Here is a 17,835-nt window from a genome sequence, read left to right as displayed (position 1 = left end):
TTATTCAATGAAATAACAAAGGCACTTTGTATGCTAAAGGTTGACTGATTCTGCAGTATTTAATAACTGAATAAATTAACAAGCACAAGCAGTGTGTGTAAAAGTTATCTTAACATATGACAGGATCACAGATCATATTTTCTGCACTGTGCAACCTCAGACGTTGTGGCCTTGGACCTATTGTGTCACATTATTACAAAATAAACTTGAATTCCTGTGTCTTGTGATGAACATCTCATATGGTGTCTTTACCTTTGGCTGATCTGCATGATAACATTTGCATTGGGTGCATTGGAATTTTTTTTTTTATTACCAGAAAGATTTAAATACATTTACTGGATAATGACAGTGTAATAATTCTCTAAGTCTATGTCATGGTTGCTCCCGCAAACGATGTCTCAGGTCACAGGCTCACCCGTGCCCCTCTGTATACGCACCTACTAGGGCGCGTGCTGCCTTCAGAAAATTTTAAGGGCTAGCTGTAAATTGGCACTGGCCGTTTCCCTGAATTCTATATAAACCTGCCCCTCCCTGCACACCTTGCCGGATCTTCGTGCCTTGTGCCCTAGAGAAAGCGGTGTTCCATGCCCTTTGCTGGTTTTGTGACTTTCTGTTGTGACCCCAGTTCTGTTGCTGACTATGCTCCTCCGCTGCCCATCCTGACCTCCTGCCTGTCCCCGACTACGATTTTGCTTAACGTCTGTGTACCTCGCCTTGGCCGCCACCACAGAGAAAATCACACCTGTGGAACGACCTGGTGGTACAACGCCACAGGAAGTCCAACCCGCTTTGCGGCGGGCTTTGGTGAAAACCGAGTGCCACTTAGATTTCGGTCTCAGGTGTCGGCTTATGTCATCACCCGTGGTGGTCTAGTGGGTCCACTACCCCAGAGGCCTGACAGTCTAAAGAAATATATATCAGGAAGAAAATTGCAGACCTTGCACTAGTTCATCCTTGGCTGCAATTTCCAGATACCCTAGCATTACATTGTGGAGTTGTTTTGCTGCAAGAGCTGGTGCCCTTAAAAAAAAAAAAAAAAAAAAAAAAAATTAGACAGCATCATCAGGAAAAAACCATTGGGGCTCCACTTTTGCACTTTTGTCAGACTGTTCGTCTTTTTTGGGGACTGCACGGCTTTGACAGGTATTTAACAGGTGTCTGTGCTGGGATTGTGTCGTACACAATCATTTTTTGGCCCAGTTGCGATGGCTTCCATGTGACACAAATTGGGGGGCGTGCCGTCAGACGATCAGACTGATTCTGACTGAGCACTGGATTTAAATTTCAAATGTCGCAATCCAATGCACAATATTAGTGATTTTTGGCTAAGTGCATTATTGTCAGACAATAACTCCAGCGGATAGGTACTGTATTTTCTGGACTATAAGACGCACTTTTTAGCAAGAAAAAATCTTGCTAAAAAGTCCCTGCGTCTTATAGACCGGAGGTCAGGAGGATCCAGCATTGCCTGACCCTCCTGACCGCTTTAATGGAGATCGGGTGATGCCCTGATTTAGAGCTGAACCCGATCTCCCAGAGAGAAGCCTCCGACTGCTCTTCCCTCTCCCCGATGTCCTACAGGTCCAGGACCTGCAGCGATGTCAGAATCATGTGACTGATCACATGCTTCTTACATCATCACAGGTCTCATACTGCCATGCTGCACTGGGACAGGGAGAAGAAGAGGAATGGTGAAAGTGTGTGTGTGTGTATATGTGTGCATGTGTATCTGTGTGTGTGTGGGGGGGGGGGGTTCTGTGTGTATATCTGAGCTGTGGATGGATGATGCAGAGCTGAATGTGTATGTGGATGGATGATGCAGAGCTGAGTGTGTATGTGGATGGATGATGCAGAGCTGAGTGTGTATGTGGATGGATGATGCAGAGCTGAGTGTGTATGTGGATGGATGATGCAGAGCTGAGTGTGTATGTGGATGGATGATGCAGAGCTGAGTGTGTATGTGGATGGATGATGCAGAGCTGAGTGTGTATGTGGATGGATGATGCAGAGCTGAGTGTGTATGTGGATGGATGATGCAGAGCTGAGTGTGTATGTGGATGGATGATGCAGAGCTGAGTGTGTATGTGGATGGATGATGCAGAGCTGAGTGTGTATGTGGATGGATGATGCAGAGCTGAGTGTGTATGTGGATGGATGATGCAGAGCTGAGTGTGTATGTGGATGGATGATGCAGAGCTGAGTGTGTATGTGGATGGATGATGCAGAGCTGAGTGTGTATGTGGATGGATGATGCAGAGCTATCTGTGTAAATGTATGTTTGTCTGTGCTGTGCTTTAGTGCGACCAACAGGGATATTTTAATTGGTGTAAAATATATTTTTCCCTTTTTTGGAAGCCTAAATCTGGTCCTATAGAAAGAAGCGTCTTATAATCCGAAAAATATGGTAAGTAAATGAGCCCCAATGTGGCAATACTGTATCAACATCATCCAGGAAGGTAAAGCTTGGGAGCAAATGGGTCTTCCAAATAAACAATGACTCGAAGCATCCTGCCAAACTGGTTACAAAGTATTTTCACCTTGAGGAAATAACTTGATTTTTCAAATCTACCATGTGTCATGATATGCAGTTATGACCTTTTGCATTTCACATTATTGCTATATATGGGTCATCACAATTCTGGAAATACCTCAATTATATGCCTTTTCTATTTTTGTCCCCCAATTTTACTGAATTAAAAAACTAATTTAAAGAAAATCTTCTAAATTTTAGCATCTCCATCTTCAGAGGCACACCGTTTTTATTTTTTGGCTGACAATCTGGTTAAGAGCATATTTTTTGCAAAAAGAGTTGTTCTTTTTAGCAGTGTTATTTTGGAGTGCGTAACTATTTTTTTAATCACATTTTAGAGCATTTTGTAAAGGGTTTTATTTAAAAAAAAATTATTTTTTCTGAAAGTTTTTTCGGGTTTTATTTTTACGACGTTTACCATTCAGGTCCAATTATGATTCTGTTTTAATTTACAGATTGTTACGGTAATGGTGATACTAAATACAGGTGGTTCCCTACTTAAGGACACCCGACTTACAGACATCCCATAGACAACCACAGACAGACCCCTCTGACCTCTGGTGAAGCTTTCTGAATGCTTTACTATAGTCCCAGATTGCAATAATCAGCTGTAAAGTGTCTGTAATGAAGCTTTATTGATAATCCTTGGACCCATTACAGCAAAAAATGTTTAAACTCCAATTGTCACTGGGACTAAAAAATTTTTTGTCTGGATCTACAATTATAAAATATACAGTTTCGATTTACATACAAATTCTACTTAAGAACAAACCTCCGGACCCTATCCTGTATATAACCTGTATGTGGGTTTTTTTATTAAGTGTTTGTATGGGAAAGTGAAATTTTAGGGGCTTATATTTTATTTTTTAACATTTTTTACTGTATACAAACTTGCACCTACAATTTTCCAAATTTTTAAGTACCATATTTTTTGGACTATAAGACGCACTTTTTAGCCAGAAAAAATCTTGCCAGACCCTCCTGACCGCTGTAAGGGAGATCGGGTGATGCCCTGACACAGAGCTGCACCCGATCTCCCAGAGAGGAGCTTCCGTACAGCTCTCCCCTCTCTCTGTGTCCTACAGTTCCAGGATCTGCGGTGATTTCAGGATCATGTGACTGATCACATACTTTTTACATCACCACAGGTCTGACACTGCCATGCTGTGCTGTGACAGGGTATGAAGAGGGAATGGGGCAAGTGTGTGTGTGGTTCTGTGTGTATAGCTGAGCTGTCTGTGTGGTTCTTTGTGTGTAGCTGTGCTGTGTGTGTGGTTCTGTGTGTGTAGCTGTGCTGTGTGTGTGGTTCTGTGTGTATAGCTGTGCTGTGTGTGTGGTTCTGTGTGTGTAGCTGTGCTGTGTGTGTGGTTCTGTGTGTGTAGCTGTGCTGTGTGTGGTTCTGTGTGTGGAGCTGTGCTGTGTGTGGTTCTGTGTGTGGAGCTGTGCTGTGTGTGGTTCTGTGTGTGGAGCTGTGCTGTGTGTGGTTCTGTGTGTGGAGCTGTGCTGTGTGTGGTGCTGTGTGTGGAGCTGTGTTGTGTGTGGAGCTGTGTTGTGTGTGGAGCTGTGTTGTGTGTGGAGCTGTGTTGTGTGTGGAGCTGTGCTGTGTGTGGTTCTGTGTGTGGAGCTGTGCCGTGTGTGTGGTTCTGTGTGTGGAGCTGTGCCGTGTGTGTGGTTCTGTGTGTGGAGCTGTGCCGTGTGTGTGGTTCTGTGTGTGGAGCTGTGCCGTGTGTGTGGTTCTGTGTGTGGAGCTGTGCCGTGTGTGTGGTTCTGTGTGTGGAGCTGTGCCGTGTGTGTGGTTCTGTGCGTGGAGCTGTGCCGTGTGTGTGGTTCTGTGCGTGGAGCTGTGCCGTGTGCGTGGTTCTGTGTGTGGAGCTGTGCCGTGTGCGTGGTTCTGTGTGTGGAGCTGTGCTGTGTGTGCGTGGTTCTGTGTGGGGAGCTGTACCGTGTGTGTGTGTGGTTCTGTGAGTGGAGCTGTGCCGTGTGTGTGTGGTTCTGTGTGGGGAGCTGTACCGTGTGTGTGTGGTTCTGTGTGGGGAGCTGTACCGTGTGTGTGTGTGGTTCTGTGAGTGGAGCTGTGCCGTGTGTGTGTGGTTCTGTGTGGGGAGCTGTACCGTGTGTGTGTGGTTCTGTGAGTGGAGCTGTGCCGTGTGCGTGGTTCTGTGTGTGGAGCTGTGCTGTGTGTGTGTGGTTCTGTGTGGGGAGCTGTACTGTGTGTGTGGTTCTGTGAGTGGAGCTGTGCCGTGTGCGTGGTTCTGTGTGTGGAGCTGTGCTGTGTGTGTGTGTGGTTCTGTGTGTGGAGCTGTGCCGTGTGTGCGTGGTTCTGTGTGGGGAGCTGTGCCGTGTGTGCGTGGTTCTGTGTGGGGAGCTGTGCCGTGTGTGCGTGGTTCTGTGTGGGGAGCTGTGCCGTGTGTGTGTGGTTCTGTGTGGGGAGCTGTGCCGTGTGTGTGTGGTTCTGTGTGGGGAGCTGTGCCGTGTGTGTGTGTGGTTCTGTGAGTGGAGCTGTGCCGTGTGTGTGTGGTTCTGTGTGTGGAGCTGTGCCGTGTGTGTGTGGTTCTGTGAGTGGAGCTGTGCCGTGTGTGTGTGGTTCTGTGAGTGGAGCTGTGCCGTGTGTGTGGTTCTGTGAGTGGAGCTGTGCCGTGTGTGTGTGGTTCTGTGAGTGGAGCTGTGCCGTGTGTGTGTGGTTCTGTGAGTGGAGCTGTGCCGTGTGTGTGTGGTTCTGTGAGTGGAGCTGTGCCGTGTGTGTGTGGTTCTGTGAGTGGAGCTGTGCCGTGTGTGTGTGGTTCTGTGAGTGGAGCTGTGCCGTGTGTGTGTGTGTGTGGTTCTGTGAGTGGAGCTGTGCCGTGTGTGTGTGGTTCTGTGTGTGGTTCTGTGTGTGGTTCTGTGTGTGGAGCTGTGTGTGTGGTTCTGTGTGTGGAGCTGTGCTGTGTGTGTGTGTGTGTGTGTGTGTGTGTGTGTTTCTGTGTTTGGAGCTGTGCTGTGTGTGTGTGTGTGTGTGTGTGTGGATATTTTAATTGGATTTAAAATATTAAGAAGCGTCTTATAGTCCAAAAAATACGGTAAATTTCAGATTTCATTATTTTAGAGAACAATTCATCTTAAAGGGGTATTCCCACCTCACCTACTACAGTTAATTTAATCCCTTGCCCCCCCAAAAAAATTTCTTCAATGCATTGTTATTTTTAAAAAATTACCTTTATTCTCATAACAGTGTAAATGGGGCTTACCTGCCACCTAGTAACGGCCCTCTGTTATTACTAGATGTGGCCACCGCCGCTCTATAGCAGCGGTAGCCACGCAGGCGCTTAGAATGAGGCTTCTCTGAACCTGCCGGGAGTGTGTGAACGCGCATAGCTAGTGCATACGCAGTTCACATATACCTCGCTCGCTAGATCAGGACGGCTGACGGACATGCGCAGTAGCTTCACAGCAGTCCTGGTTGATCAAGTCATACCACAGGACAGCTGTGTACCGCAGCAAGCCAGCACTACTAGATGAAGAGAACTTACTAGTGCTGGCTTGCTGTGGTACACAGGTGTCCCATGGTAAGGCTTGATCAACCAGGACTGCTGTGAAGCTACTGCGCATGCCCAGCAGCTATCCTGATCGAGCGAGGTATATGTGAACTGCTCATGCGCTAGCTATGTGCGTTCACACACTCTCTGCAGGTTCAGAGAAGCCTCATTCTAAGCGGTAAGCTTGTTAACCCTTTAAGAACCATTACATTTTGACAATAAAATGCTTATTTAGCCCTAAAATTTACCATTCCTGCAGGATAAAATGAGAAAAAACACATCTCAGATTTTGTTGTGCAGTTAAGATGCCATTGCATGTACACCACTATGCCAAGCGTTTATTGAGCTTTTTTACCACTACAGATATTTTATAGAAAGTATAAACACTGGATCATGTAAGCAAAAGTCTTTTTCCAAAAAAATGTGCTTTGGCCACTTAATATTTATTTTTAAAGGGGTTAAACAAGAAAAAGCACCCCATAGTTTTTTACCCAACTTCTGTAGAATGCAGTAATATCCCATACATGATGTAATGAAAAGAGCATGTAGTGGCTTTTGGAGGATGGAGCCCCTAAGATAGTATGGCGGTAAAAACCTCCAAAGAATGGACCCATATTAAAAACTAGACCCCTCAAGGAATATAGCAACACTATATTTGGGGGCACAATACACTGTTTAACTTTTATTAGCTTTATTTTTGTGGAAGGGGATAGGCCAGAAAAAAAATCTATATAACATAGATAACAAGTTACATATGTTCCATGGGTCAAGGCGATTACAACAATATCCTCTTTAGAAAATAAGTTTCCGATTCTCGTGTTTCTGTGTGTCGATCTTCTTCCAATATGTCACTCACAAAATAGAGTAGTTCACACTTCCCAGGACAAATTCCTGAATCCTCCGATAGGAATATACCGCTATTCAGACCAACACTCCTGCGTTTCTCCTGTGACCTCCTCCGTTTGCAACATATGTTGCAGTGGAACGCTGGAAGAAATTCACCTGCAGATAGCATAGTACAGTTTAACACTCAGGATTTATTTATATTAAAAATATACTCACAAAAGAACAATAAAAATGTGCATGTAAAACTCCAACATGGGACGCCAGCTACACCTCCTCACCCGACCCTGGGTTTCGCCCTTTACGGCTTCTTCCGTGGGGTAGCTAGTATCCAGTCCCAATTTCTCTTTATACCCAACATATGCTGTAATAGATACATATTTCATCTCAATGTATTTTTATGTACATTAATCTTTATAAAACCAACTCCTCAACCATACCATAGACTACATTGCACCATTTTCCATACTAGCCAATCCTAATCTATGGCGGGGAATTCAGACCATCCAATCCCCAGCCCTGCAGGTGACATACCTTCCTATCCTATTTATATAGCTTTTTTATGTTTGACTAGTTCTGCAGAATAAAAATATTTTTTTGTTGATTGAGCTGGTTCAGGGCTTTTTTTTTTTTTTTTTTTGCTGAAAAGGGATAATATTAAAACATCTAGACCAAAAACAAGAAATATTAAAGAGAGGTGGGAAAAAGAAGTCAAAGCTTGCTCTCTTCGCCTAATGAAAATTTTGATAGAAGAGTAAGACATCTAGTTAGATGTCCTATCCCAGCAACTGGAGATGAACCTTCTTAGAAAGGGACCATCCTTTATACCCAATGCCTTTCAGTGGACAAAAGATATCAACTTGCTCACCAGAAAGCTAAAATGGAGAAAATATTTTATTAGGAAAGGCTGTAAGCAATGTACAGAATGAGGTTTGATGAGTTTAGAATCTGAATCCATTAGACAAAAGGGAAAAGGTCCTTTTATGTCCCTCAGAACAATCAGAACTAAGGCATCGCCAAAAAGAGAATATGATAAATTGAAATCTTTCTCTTGCTAGTCACTTAAGATAAATGTATACTCAAACTTATAGATATCCTACCAACTTTGAGAAAAACTAAACAGAGGGCTTGGACTTACTAAAGAATGATCATTCTCTTGTCATAAAACCATCAGACAAGGGGAAGGGAAATAGTTTTGATGGACAAAAATGAATATAAACAAATGAGCCTATCGTAACCCTACTATAGCACAAGCTAAAGACAGAGGCTTGATCTTAGAAAATAAAGAGTTTCCCCGGATGGCGACTTTCTGTACTATCCCCAAAATTCACAAAGGCTATCCACCTTTGAAGGAATGCCCAGTTGTATTGGGGATTAATAATTTGACACAAAACTGTAGTACTTGCCTAAATAAAATCCTAAGGTTGTTTGTCTTAACCCTTCCCTCATATGGAGGTGAAATTAGACAGCCTGGAGTTGGACAATTTTGACAACAACTGATTTAGGACTTCAAATGGAAAAAGGATCAGGCACTCACCATTAACATTGACATAGCGATCACAAATTCAGGTACATTGTAATGTTAGCGATCAAACATTGGTCACTAACATTACAATGTACCTGAATTTGTGATCGCAATGTCTGATTTTAACCAATAAAGAAAAGGATTTCTTCACCTAAATCGTGAGTGCCGGATCCTTTTTCCATTCGAAGTTGCTGTAGCATCCCGTAGAAGCCTCGGGCTTTTCCTGTGCACCAGGTGAGGATAATCATTACCCTCTGTGGCTGGATCAACCACGGATGTTAAAGTTTTTACTGATTTAGGACAGTATAGCATGCACTAAGATTAGTGTAGCAATCATTGTCTGTCAGCAAGAGGCTATAAAGGCTATAGACAATGAACTCTGTGCACAGAAACCAGTGTAGCAATCTGTCATTGTCAGCAGCAGGCTAGAATCTACTACACTTTAGCCTGTAGATGTTTGATATCAGGAAGTATTTGAGGATAGGAATAGCTCATATACAATGGGGACACGTATCAAAGTTCCCTTTGGTGAATTTTTTAGACATTTGGCAGCTCTTTTTTGCGCCTTTTGTATGATCATGTCTTTTTACTTGTGATATATGTTGAGACTTTTTGTTGCAAATGTCTCAAATCCACATGGATACAAGCCACATGAGGGGGTTATATGCAGGAGTGGACACTACTGTTAATTTGGGATTTGAGGCTGTATCCTGCATTTTTAAGCACTCTAGTCACACCCCAGGAAGATGACATATGAGGCTGCGGTCACACGTTGCGCTTTAATTGCATTTTTAAACCTATTACAACAGCTCCAGAGAGGTGATTTGCCTTATTACATTACTGTTAGCATTTGCATTTACAAAACGCATATTAAATGTGATGTTAACAAATATGTTAATGTTGTGTTTTGTAAACGCACATGTTAACAGTAATGTAATTAGGCATATCACCTCCCCGAAGCTGTTGTCATGTTTCAAAATGCAATTAAAGCCCAAATAAAATGCTACATGTGACCTCACCCTTAGAAGTAACCAATAAATTAAAAAAAAAATGTAAATGCAAAAATTTCTGAATTTTCAAACAACATCTTACTGTGCAAAATTTCAAACACTTAAAGCATGTGAAATAATTCCAATTTACATGTTAAAACAGGGTCCATGAAAAATATCCTTCCTTTGCACCTGCCTTGGACCAAGTGCAGATTTGCGCCTGAAACGTCGCAAAAATAAGCAAAAAAAGTGATACATAAGTGAAAAGTTGCACAGAACATCTGGGAAACAAAGATACATAAGCGACACTGCACAAGGTGCAGATCAAGGAAAAACTACAGCAAAAGCCGCAAAAAAGTTGCGAAACGAAAAAAAAAATTAGACAATTTGACTATCAGAAATAATGATACATGTCCCCCAATGTCTGTCTCATCTTGCCTGCATACGGTTACCAACAGTGTTACAGACAGAGTGAGGACATATGTATTGTTTTAATTCTAGCCTTTTATTTTAACATATGAAATAAAAGTTACATTTAGATGTTTCATTACATCTTAGTGTCCTACCTCTTTGAATGATTCAGTATAGAAAATAATAGCATGAAATATGTTATTGAATTTGCGCCATGAAATAGTTTACATATATAATGAGTACAAATATTAACAGTTGTCATCCTTTTTTTTTTTCAACCAGGTAAAGTCTCTACATCGTCAATACAGGATACACCTCAGACATCTAACGCCACAGATACCGGTACAGTCGAAGCCTGAGTTTCAGAAATACCCCACTACATTTACTTGATGTATTTTGCACAAATCTAATGAAGGACAGATCCAAGCCCTAATCAGTTTTTATAGTATTTTCATGGGTGTTTTTTTCTTATTATAAAGTGGATATTAAAATGGATATTGTCCGAGTTATCCATAAAACCTCAAATCTGCACTGCAACCAGTGTCCTTGACAAAGAAGTACATCAAGAGAAGCAATAAAAAAATCATTTACAATTGCCTGTGTGGATGTTTTTTAAATCTTTGAGAAGAGGTTTTTTTTTTTAACCTATAACTTATAACCTATAACAAAACAAGTTAAAAACATCCCTTACTATTTTATATACAGACTACCAGTGAAATATAGAACTGAAAGGAAGTCTGTTACCAGCTTTTACCCCATTAAAGCCTTAGGCCTAGCCAAGTTGACACAAATCCATTGGCTTGCTCAAATCGCTGGCGCAAAGATTCCTGGCCAATTACAAATACATGTTGGAACTGCTGCGTAAAGTGCGTGTCATGTGTGAGCATTTTCGGTTTCCCACCCAATGCCTCATATGGAAAGGGAGTATGAGCAGCAGCCAATAGTAGAATCCCAACTCCAGAACAGCTGGGTGAGTCAAAGGAGTGACCAACAGCACTTCACTTTCAATGATTGGGCCTCCTTGAGGGACATTTGTACCACGCTGCATGGCTTCCAATATGCCACCTAAATGTTCAGCACTGACAATGGTGTTATCAGGGCTGACCATACTAGTCCCCATTTTCTGCCTGCTCAAAAAAGATCTTCAGGCCATGACTTAGGATATAATGGTGGCACAGGAGGAGGAACATGTGTCATGCCAGTCCAGACCATGGCTCACAAGGTGTGTTGCTGGACCAGTGGCCAGGAACTGCAATGTCCAGCCAGGAGTTTTGAGAGAGGAGGAAAAGTTTGTATGTTCTCTCCGTGTTTGCGTGGGTTTGCTCCAGGTCCTCCGGTTTCCTCCCACACTCCAAAACATACTGGTGGGTTGATACGATTGTGAGCCCCATGGGGACAGGGACTGATTTGACAAGCTCTGCGCTGCATAATCTGTGTGAACTATAAATAAATATAGTTACTTATAAAGGCATTATTATTATGATTAAATGTGAGGAGTTTTCATAAAAAGAAATTTCAACTATCCATACCAGATGGGAGGTTTAAAATCCATTTCTTTATTGATGATCCATAATAAAAGGTTACAGCAAAAATTTGACCATAGACCAGGAAAACTTAATAGCCTGCGCGTTTCAGACAAAAATCACGCCCTTAGTCCTGGCTAACCTGTTTATGCTTGAAGAGTAACATATATATATGTTTGATAGGAGGATCAATGAGCTGAAAGAATTTCTTTTTTTATCTTTCTATGAGGAGTTTTCATCCTAGCAGGGGGGACACCTGGGGCAGCTCACGGGTATAGCAGGGGGGATGTGTAGAAGGAGACACCTCCCACTGAGAAAAGCTTGTGCTTGCCTCTGGGCAGCCTTTCCCATGTGAGCTAATACATGCTGCAGTGCCTGCACAACGAAATCTGAATACTGGGTGGCTACATGGTAAAAGGATAGCACAGCATACTTCATTCCACAACTACAATATGACAGAAAAATGGTTGCGGGGGCGCATGCAGATTCTGGTGGAGGCACTCGTGGCGGAGTTCCCATCTGACATTGAGAGCTCAGCATGATAAGGAAGAAGTCACCAATGCAGCAATAGCATCAGCAGCACTTTGGGCAAGAGAGTAATCATGGCCACAATATGCAACCGCCATGTTCAATGCTTCTCAACCTCCACCTCCAGTATGCAGAATGTATGCGCTTTTCCCATTGTTTCTTTTACCGCTGAGAAAATAACTGCATCTAAACGCCCAGAGTGGTTTTAAAGGGGTTCTCCACTGACAAAGTTTGACAAAGAGAAAGATTGACCTCACTATCTCCCCACTCTTATCACTTCACTAATTCAGTGTCATTAAATCTTCTGCCTCCCTTTCATGAAATCGAAGTAATTCCTGTGCACAGCTCTTGCTACACTTACAGTTTCCATAGAAACGACTTGTAAACAGTCTCTGCTCTCCAATCAGGCATGTGTAGTCAGCTCCTTGTTCCCTGCTGTGTGAAGAAGGGAGATTGTGGGAGATGTAATCTTTTAGCAAAATGGGGGCAGCCATCTTGGATTGATGCAGCTGCAGCAGTGAGCTGTGAAGGAAAGCAAAGCCTACAGCTCAGGGGGTGAGGTAAAGGTGTATAACTATAATAAATGCAAAAGAACTGGTTGGTTAAAAAAAATAGCATTGTAAATTTTTTCTTAAGTGTTTTTTCTTCTTATTTATTTGTTTATTTCATTTTTATTATTTTAAGTACTTTCCCAAATGCCCAACTTTGTTAGGGCACTGCCCTGTAGCAATTCTTGACTCCACTCACCCATGTAAACAACAATGCTTGATCCTGGAATCATGTCAGTCCTGATGTGCATTTCAGCTCGCGAGTGAGTGCAGGACTGACCATAAATCAATGAGGCAAAGACACCTCACGGTACCATTGGAGGAACCTTGGAGTGAAACCCCAGATAAGGCGCAGCCCATACTTCCACCTGGGGTTGAGATTTAATGCAAGGTGAATCGGACCAACAAACAGGTTCCTCTGGGACAAGCAAACACCAACAGAAGTCAGACCAGGGAGAGCAGGAGGACCAGAGAAGGACCAGGAGAAAAACCTAAGTTGAAGGTCAATGCAGGTGAATCAGGTCGCCTCTTGGCAGAGTAGGCTCTGCTTGTAGATGAAATAACCCAGCACTCAAAAGCCCAAAATTGCACCAATGCCAGACTTTGTACAACTTATTCATCTCTAATACACTCATAGCCATCATAGAACAACCATGCTGATCTCATTAAAATTACAGACAAAGGATTAATCTAGCTGGTGCTAAAAAAAGGCTGTGCCAAATAATGGTACTAAGGAGGGAAAGCAAGGAAATTATTGATGAAAGAGAAGCTGACAAATTATTATCACACAGTGGTTTTGCCATGATTTTATTGCCATTACCGCAAAATCACAAAACTAAAATCTAAGAAATAAAATATGGTACTTGGTTTTGACACAATTTCTTAGTAAAATCACAGAATAGCCATTGCAAAGCCATAATGTGAAAACACACCCTTAAAGCATAAGACCTGTTAAGTACAGGTCACAGTGATAATTGTAGTAATAAATACCTATACAGCACCTTTGAAAGTGACTAGATTAGTATAAAGATAAAAAGATGAACTTTGCAGGTAAAATGAATACTGCATAGTGTTACCAAATCAGGTTTATGTCTACAATTCTCTACAAAGCATTTGTATTCAAAATTTTTAAAATATCTCCCATGTTATCTTTACTTCTAGCTGTACTGATCCTTTATGATATCAATTGACCTTAGAGCACTTTCAGAGTTCATTTCACACAAGTGACATCCATAAAATGTAGCAATGTAAATGTCAGCAACATTTCGCAATTTTAAAAATAATCATGTTCTCCTGAAGTATCCCATGGAAGGGATTACTAAATAAATATATTAAGAATATCCCTTCTGGCTCTAAGCTAAAGCTTTTCTGCTTTTCTGGCCGTAAAGCAGAGGCATCAAAGGTTTTTCTCAACCCATTGGATACTAGTCGATTAATTCTCCATAGGTACTTCTATTTATTTTGGTTGGTCCTTGCAATCCCTTGTCTAATTTTATGGGTCAGGTCACCCTTTGTAAGAATACCTACCCTTACCCCTTGCCTTAAACCATACCTCCTTAGGTTTCGGGTGGAGGGGTGTGCCTCATCTTGCTTCCCTCCATAAAATTCCACTGTGGGCTGAGACGAGTATTACATTTCTGTGTCAGATTGACTATGAGTATCTAAAAGTCTCACGTTGTTTGAAAAAAGAGGACTAAATGTTGTATGTGTGTTATGTGAGTGTATTGGTAGTGGGTTGTTAATTTCTTCTGACTGTTCAGTTCTGTATAATGATCCTCTCAGTTTGGTCATTATTTGCATGTGTATTATTTTTCCGTTTGAATATTACTATATATTGTAATGATTCATTGCCACCACTTTGAATATTACTTGAAATATATTACTTTTTATTACTTTATAAAAAAAGTTGTTTTTTTTTTATCAATACCCTTTACAAAAAATATTCTAAAAAAATATACATGCCCCAAAATTATACCAGTGAAAAGAACACTTTTCGCAAAAATAAGCCTTCAAATAGCTATGGCAATGGTAAAAAAAAAGATTTCTTCCATGCTTCCATTAAATTCCATGCTTGCCATCTGTCCCAAAAATGGTTGCAATGAAAACAATTTCATTCTCCTTACACACAGAAGTATGAAATAGCTATTGGCCTCAAAATATGGCAAACTGGAGAATGTTAAAATATAATGTATGGAATCTATTCCCTCTAATTAGCCCTTATCCTGTCTGCTAAACTTCTCAGTTCATTGTTCAGATTTCTTAAAGGGGTTGTCCACTTCAAGCAAATTCCAGCAAATTATTGATATTGTGTAAAGTAAACTTGGACAAGTTTCCAATATATTTTCTCTATTTCTAAATCTCTTCTTGCTGTCATGTAACAGGAAACTTCATTCTTTACTTCCTGTAGATAAACACCAGCCCTTCGTCATGTCATGTCACACAGTTGTGGAAAAAATGTAAAGAATTGATAGAGAAATTATATTGGAAAATTGTATAACTCTTCATTACACGAACAATGTCAATTATTTGCTGGAATTTGCTAAAAGTGAACAACCCCTTTAATATGTCCATGTAGGGAGAGATGGAGAGTTTAGTAAGTTTTTAGCAGTTTAGATGTTAATAAAGCTTTAATAAAACAGCAATGTTCCTGTTATCTGCTCTAAGAGTTCTACATGCCCCTCTCATCTGCTCTACATACTGATGTCAGATTTCAGCAGTTGACAAAGCTTAGATACATATTGACCTGATAATATATCTTGCAAAAACAACTGCATTCTTTGCCATACACAGTACACCTTCTTCATTAGCTTAAAGGGAATCCGTCACCACATTTATCACAAATACAGGTAGTGACAGGTTCCCATAGAGCCCTAGTAACTAACCAACACCTTTCTTTTAGCTAAAAATTGTTCAGCTGGGGTCGAGGTGGGTGTGGCCTCCTTGGGTTGATTCCAGCAGCTCCTCTCCATCCTATCTCTGTATGCAGCTGTAATGTCATGTGACCAGGGTGACATCATCGCAGGTCCTATAGCTTTTGTAGCATTAAAAAACTGTACACCAAGCATATATCTCATGAAATCACAGCAGCAGCATGGAGAGGAGTAGAAGTCCATGCAGGCTGCTGTGATTGTTTTATGTGGTCAGATATGTACATGGGGTGCAGTTTTCTAATGTTAAGTAACTGTTAAGGAACTGTGATGATGTCACCCTGGTCACATGACATTAGACCACGCCTCCTCGACTCGCTCCAACGATGCATAGATACCAGGCAAGAAACTATTTTTAGCTAAAAGCAGGGTGTCAGATAGTTACTAGAGCTCTATAGGAACCAGTCACTACCTGTATTTGTGAAAAACGTGGTGACAGGTTCCCTTTAAGGCCTCGTGCCCACAGGTTTTTCTTGTGCAAGTCCAAATCAATTTGTCATTGCATTGGACTCTCACCACACTCTGACACACAGCTGTTCAGTAGACCTTTACACACATCATTTTTTTTTATCACTGTGCATCTGCGTTACAATTCACATTTATGAATGTGAAGATAGTTCACATCAATTTCTGTTGTGCGCCAATTCATTAACCCCTTGTGCCAAAACATCCCTGTCAAAATTACCACATGTTTTTTGCGCCTAAAAGCCAGACCACAACAGAACTAGGACTGTCAGTTTTTTTGGTTTCCAGGAAGTAGCTGTGAGCAGAGAGAATCTACAGGTAAGAGATGATTTTGTACTACAAAAAACCACATTGTTACATAGCACTTGGACTGAACTCTATGAAAACAATTTGACCAAAATCTGAGCAAAATCACACGATTTTCACTGAGCAAAGTCTCAAGAAAACCAACAGACTCACCTGCCTCAACCACTACGTTTCCAGACTTAAGATAAATGTCCCCTTATATGGCGTTTGTGATGCATTTCCAAACGCAATGCACTACTCCTGTGATCACCTATTGAAGTAACACTGCCTCAGGAGCCGGAGAACAGAATTACAGAGGAAGAGGAGGTGGAAGGGTTGAGTGCTTGTCTAAATATACTCACCATTTCTGGGTCCTCTCTTGCTCCAGCCACCACTTTGCTTTAGGTCCTGTGCTGGTAGTATGTGCCAGCATCTGGACTCTGAGCAGAGTGGAATATGGGGCATAGAAGAAGTGGTGTAAAGACCAGAATGGAGTAATGATAAGTAATGTGTTCCACTATTATTATTTGTCTGCTCTGGGAGGTTTTATTTTATGGTCTGCTCTTGGAGGTCTTCATTATGATTATTTGACTGTTTCGTGGGTGGGGGGTATGGACACTGTCTTTACTGTCTGTTCTGGATCTCCATTAATATTATTTGTCTGCTCTGTTCTGCTCTAGGGGATCACCATTAAAATAGCCTGCTTTGCCAGGCTTTAATATTATCTTTATTCTATTATTCTATTAGGCCTATTGCACACGAACGAGTTTGATGCGTCTAACTCGCAGAGTGTGCTTGTGTTTCTGGCCCTAACGGCAGAAACCAAACCAAGTAACCAAAACTGAATTGACACGCTAAGTTCAGTTCCGGTAGCTGAGCTTTTGGGCCAGAAATTCCAGCAAGTACACAATGTAATTTTGATGTTGGACATATCAAACTCACTTGTGGCAATAGGCCTTAGGCTGTGTTCATGGGTTAGAAAAAATCATAAAAAATGCTATTTCTCCTAATTTTATTTTCATGTCCGGTTTGGACATCAAAAACTGCATTTGAAAAACTCAATGTGGGAACAGAACCTGAGGGTGTGGATACATGTGCCTCTAGTGTTCCGTTTGTAAGCGCGGGAGTGGAACTCGGCCCAATTGCAATTCAAGTGAAACGCATGTGGTCGGTTTCAAGCACCAAGTGTCTTGTATTGTTTAAATGCAAGACACAAGGTGCGGGTTACCGATTACATCCATGGAAATGCATATGCAATTGGGCCAAGACCTGCGCCTGGGTGCTAGAATTGCATTTACTAGCGGCACATGTGAATGCATCCTTAGTGTGGTAGAATTTAGTGCTGTGCTGTTGTATTTATTATTTATGGGGTGGCATTTTGGGCTGTATTGTGCTAGCCATTGCTCCTAGAGTGCAGATTACTAATGTGCCTCCTTGAGTTGAGTAGTGACATTTGTGTTATGTTATCTCTATTTATGAATACTGCAGCTATAATTTTGCACTATTGGGACAAAGTCTTCAACAAACGTAGATATGTTTTGATCAAAACACCTGTGTAGTGTGTAGTAGCAATATGTGTTTTACCTTTAAACACGCAACGTGTGAATGCAGCCTGTAAGATATGAATCTTGAAGGTTTGGTCACACATTTCGTTTACAAACCACGCAAGCACCCGGAGGCAGGCCTTAGCTGGTTTCCATGGAAATGCACGCGATCGTTCATCATTTAAACAATAAAAAAAAACAACTG

General features: G+C 41.6%; 1 protein-coding gene across 2 annotated transcripts in view; it reads left to right on the top strand.

Annotated features, from left to right (window-relative positions):
- MFSD12 (major facilitator superfamily domain containing 12) overlaps nt 1-10,406 on the top strand; it is an 82,231-nt gene extending 71,825 nt beyond the window's left edge. For both annotated transcript variants that reach the window (XM_072113986.1, XM_072113984.1), the window contains one exon: nt 10,093-10,406. In XM_072113986.1, coding sequence (XP_071970087.1) covers nt 10,093-10,096 — 4 coding nt within the window. In that variant the 3' untranslated portion in view covers nt 10,097-10,406. The remainder of the gene's footprint in view (nt 1-10,092) is intronic.
- The last annotated feature ends 7,429 nt before the right edge of the window (nt 10,407-17,835 follow it).

The sequence above is a fragment of the Engystomops pustulosus genome, chromosome 1 (genome assembly GCF_040894005.1).
Source record: "Engystomops pustulosus chromosome 1, aEngPut4.maternal, whole genome shotgun sequence".
Classification (NCBI taxonomy): Eukaryota; Metazoa; Chordata; class Amphibia; order Anura; family Leptodactylidae; genus Engystomops; species Engystomops pustulosus.
This window is presented reverse-complemented; position numbering and strand designations above follow the sequence as displayed.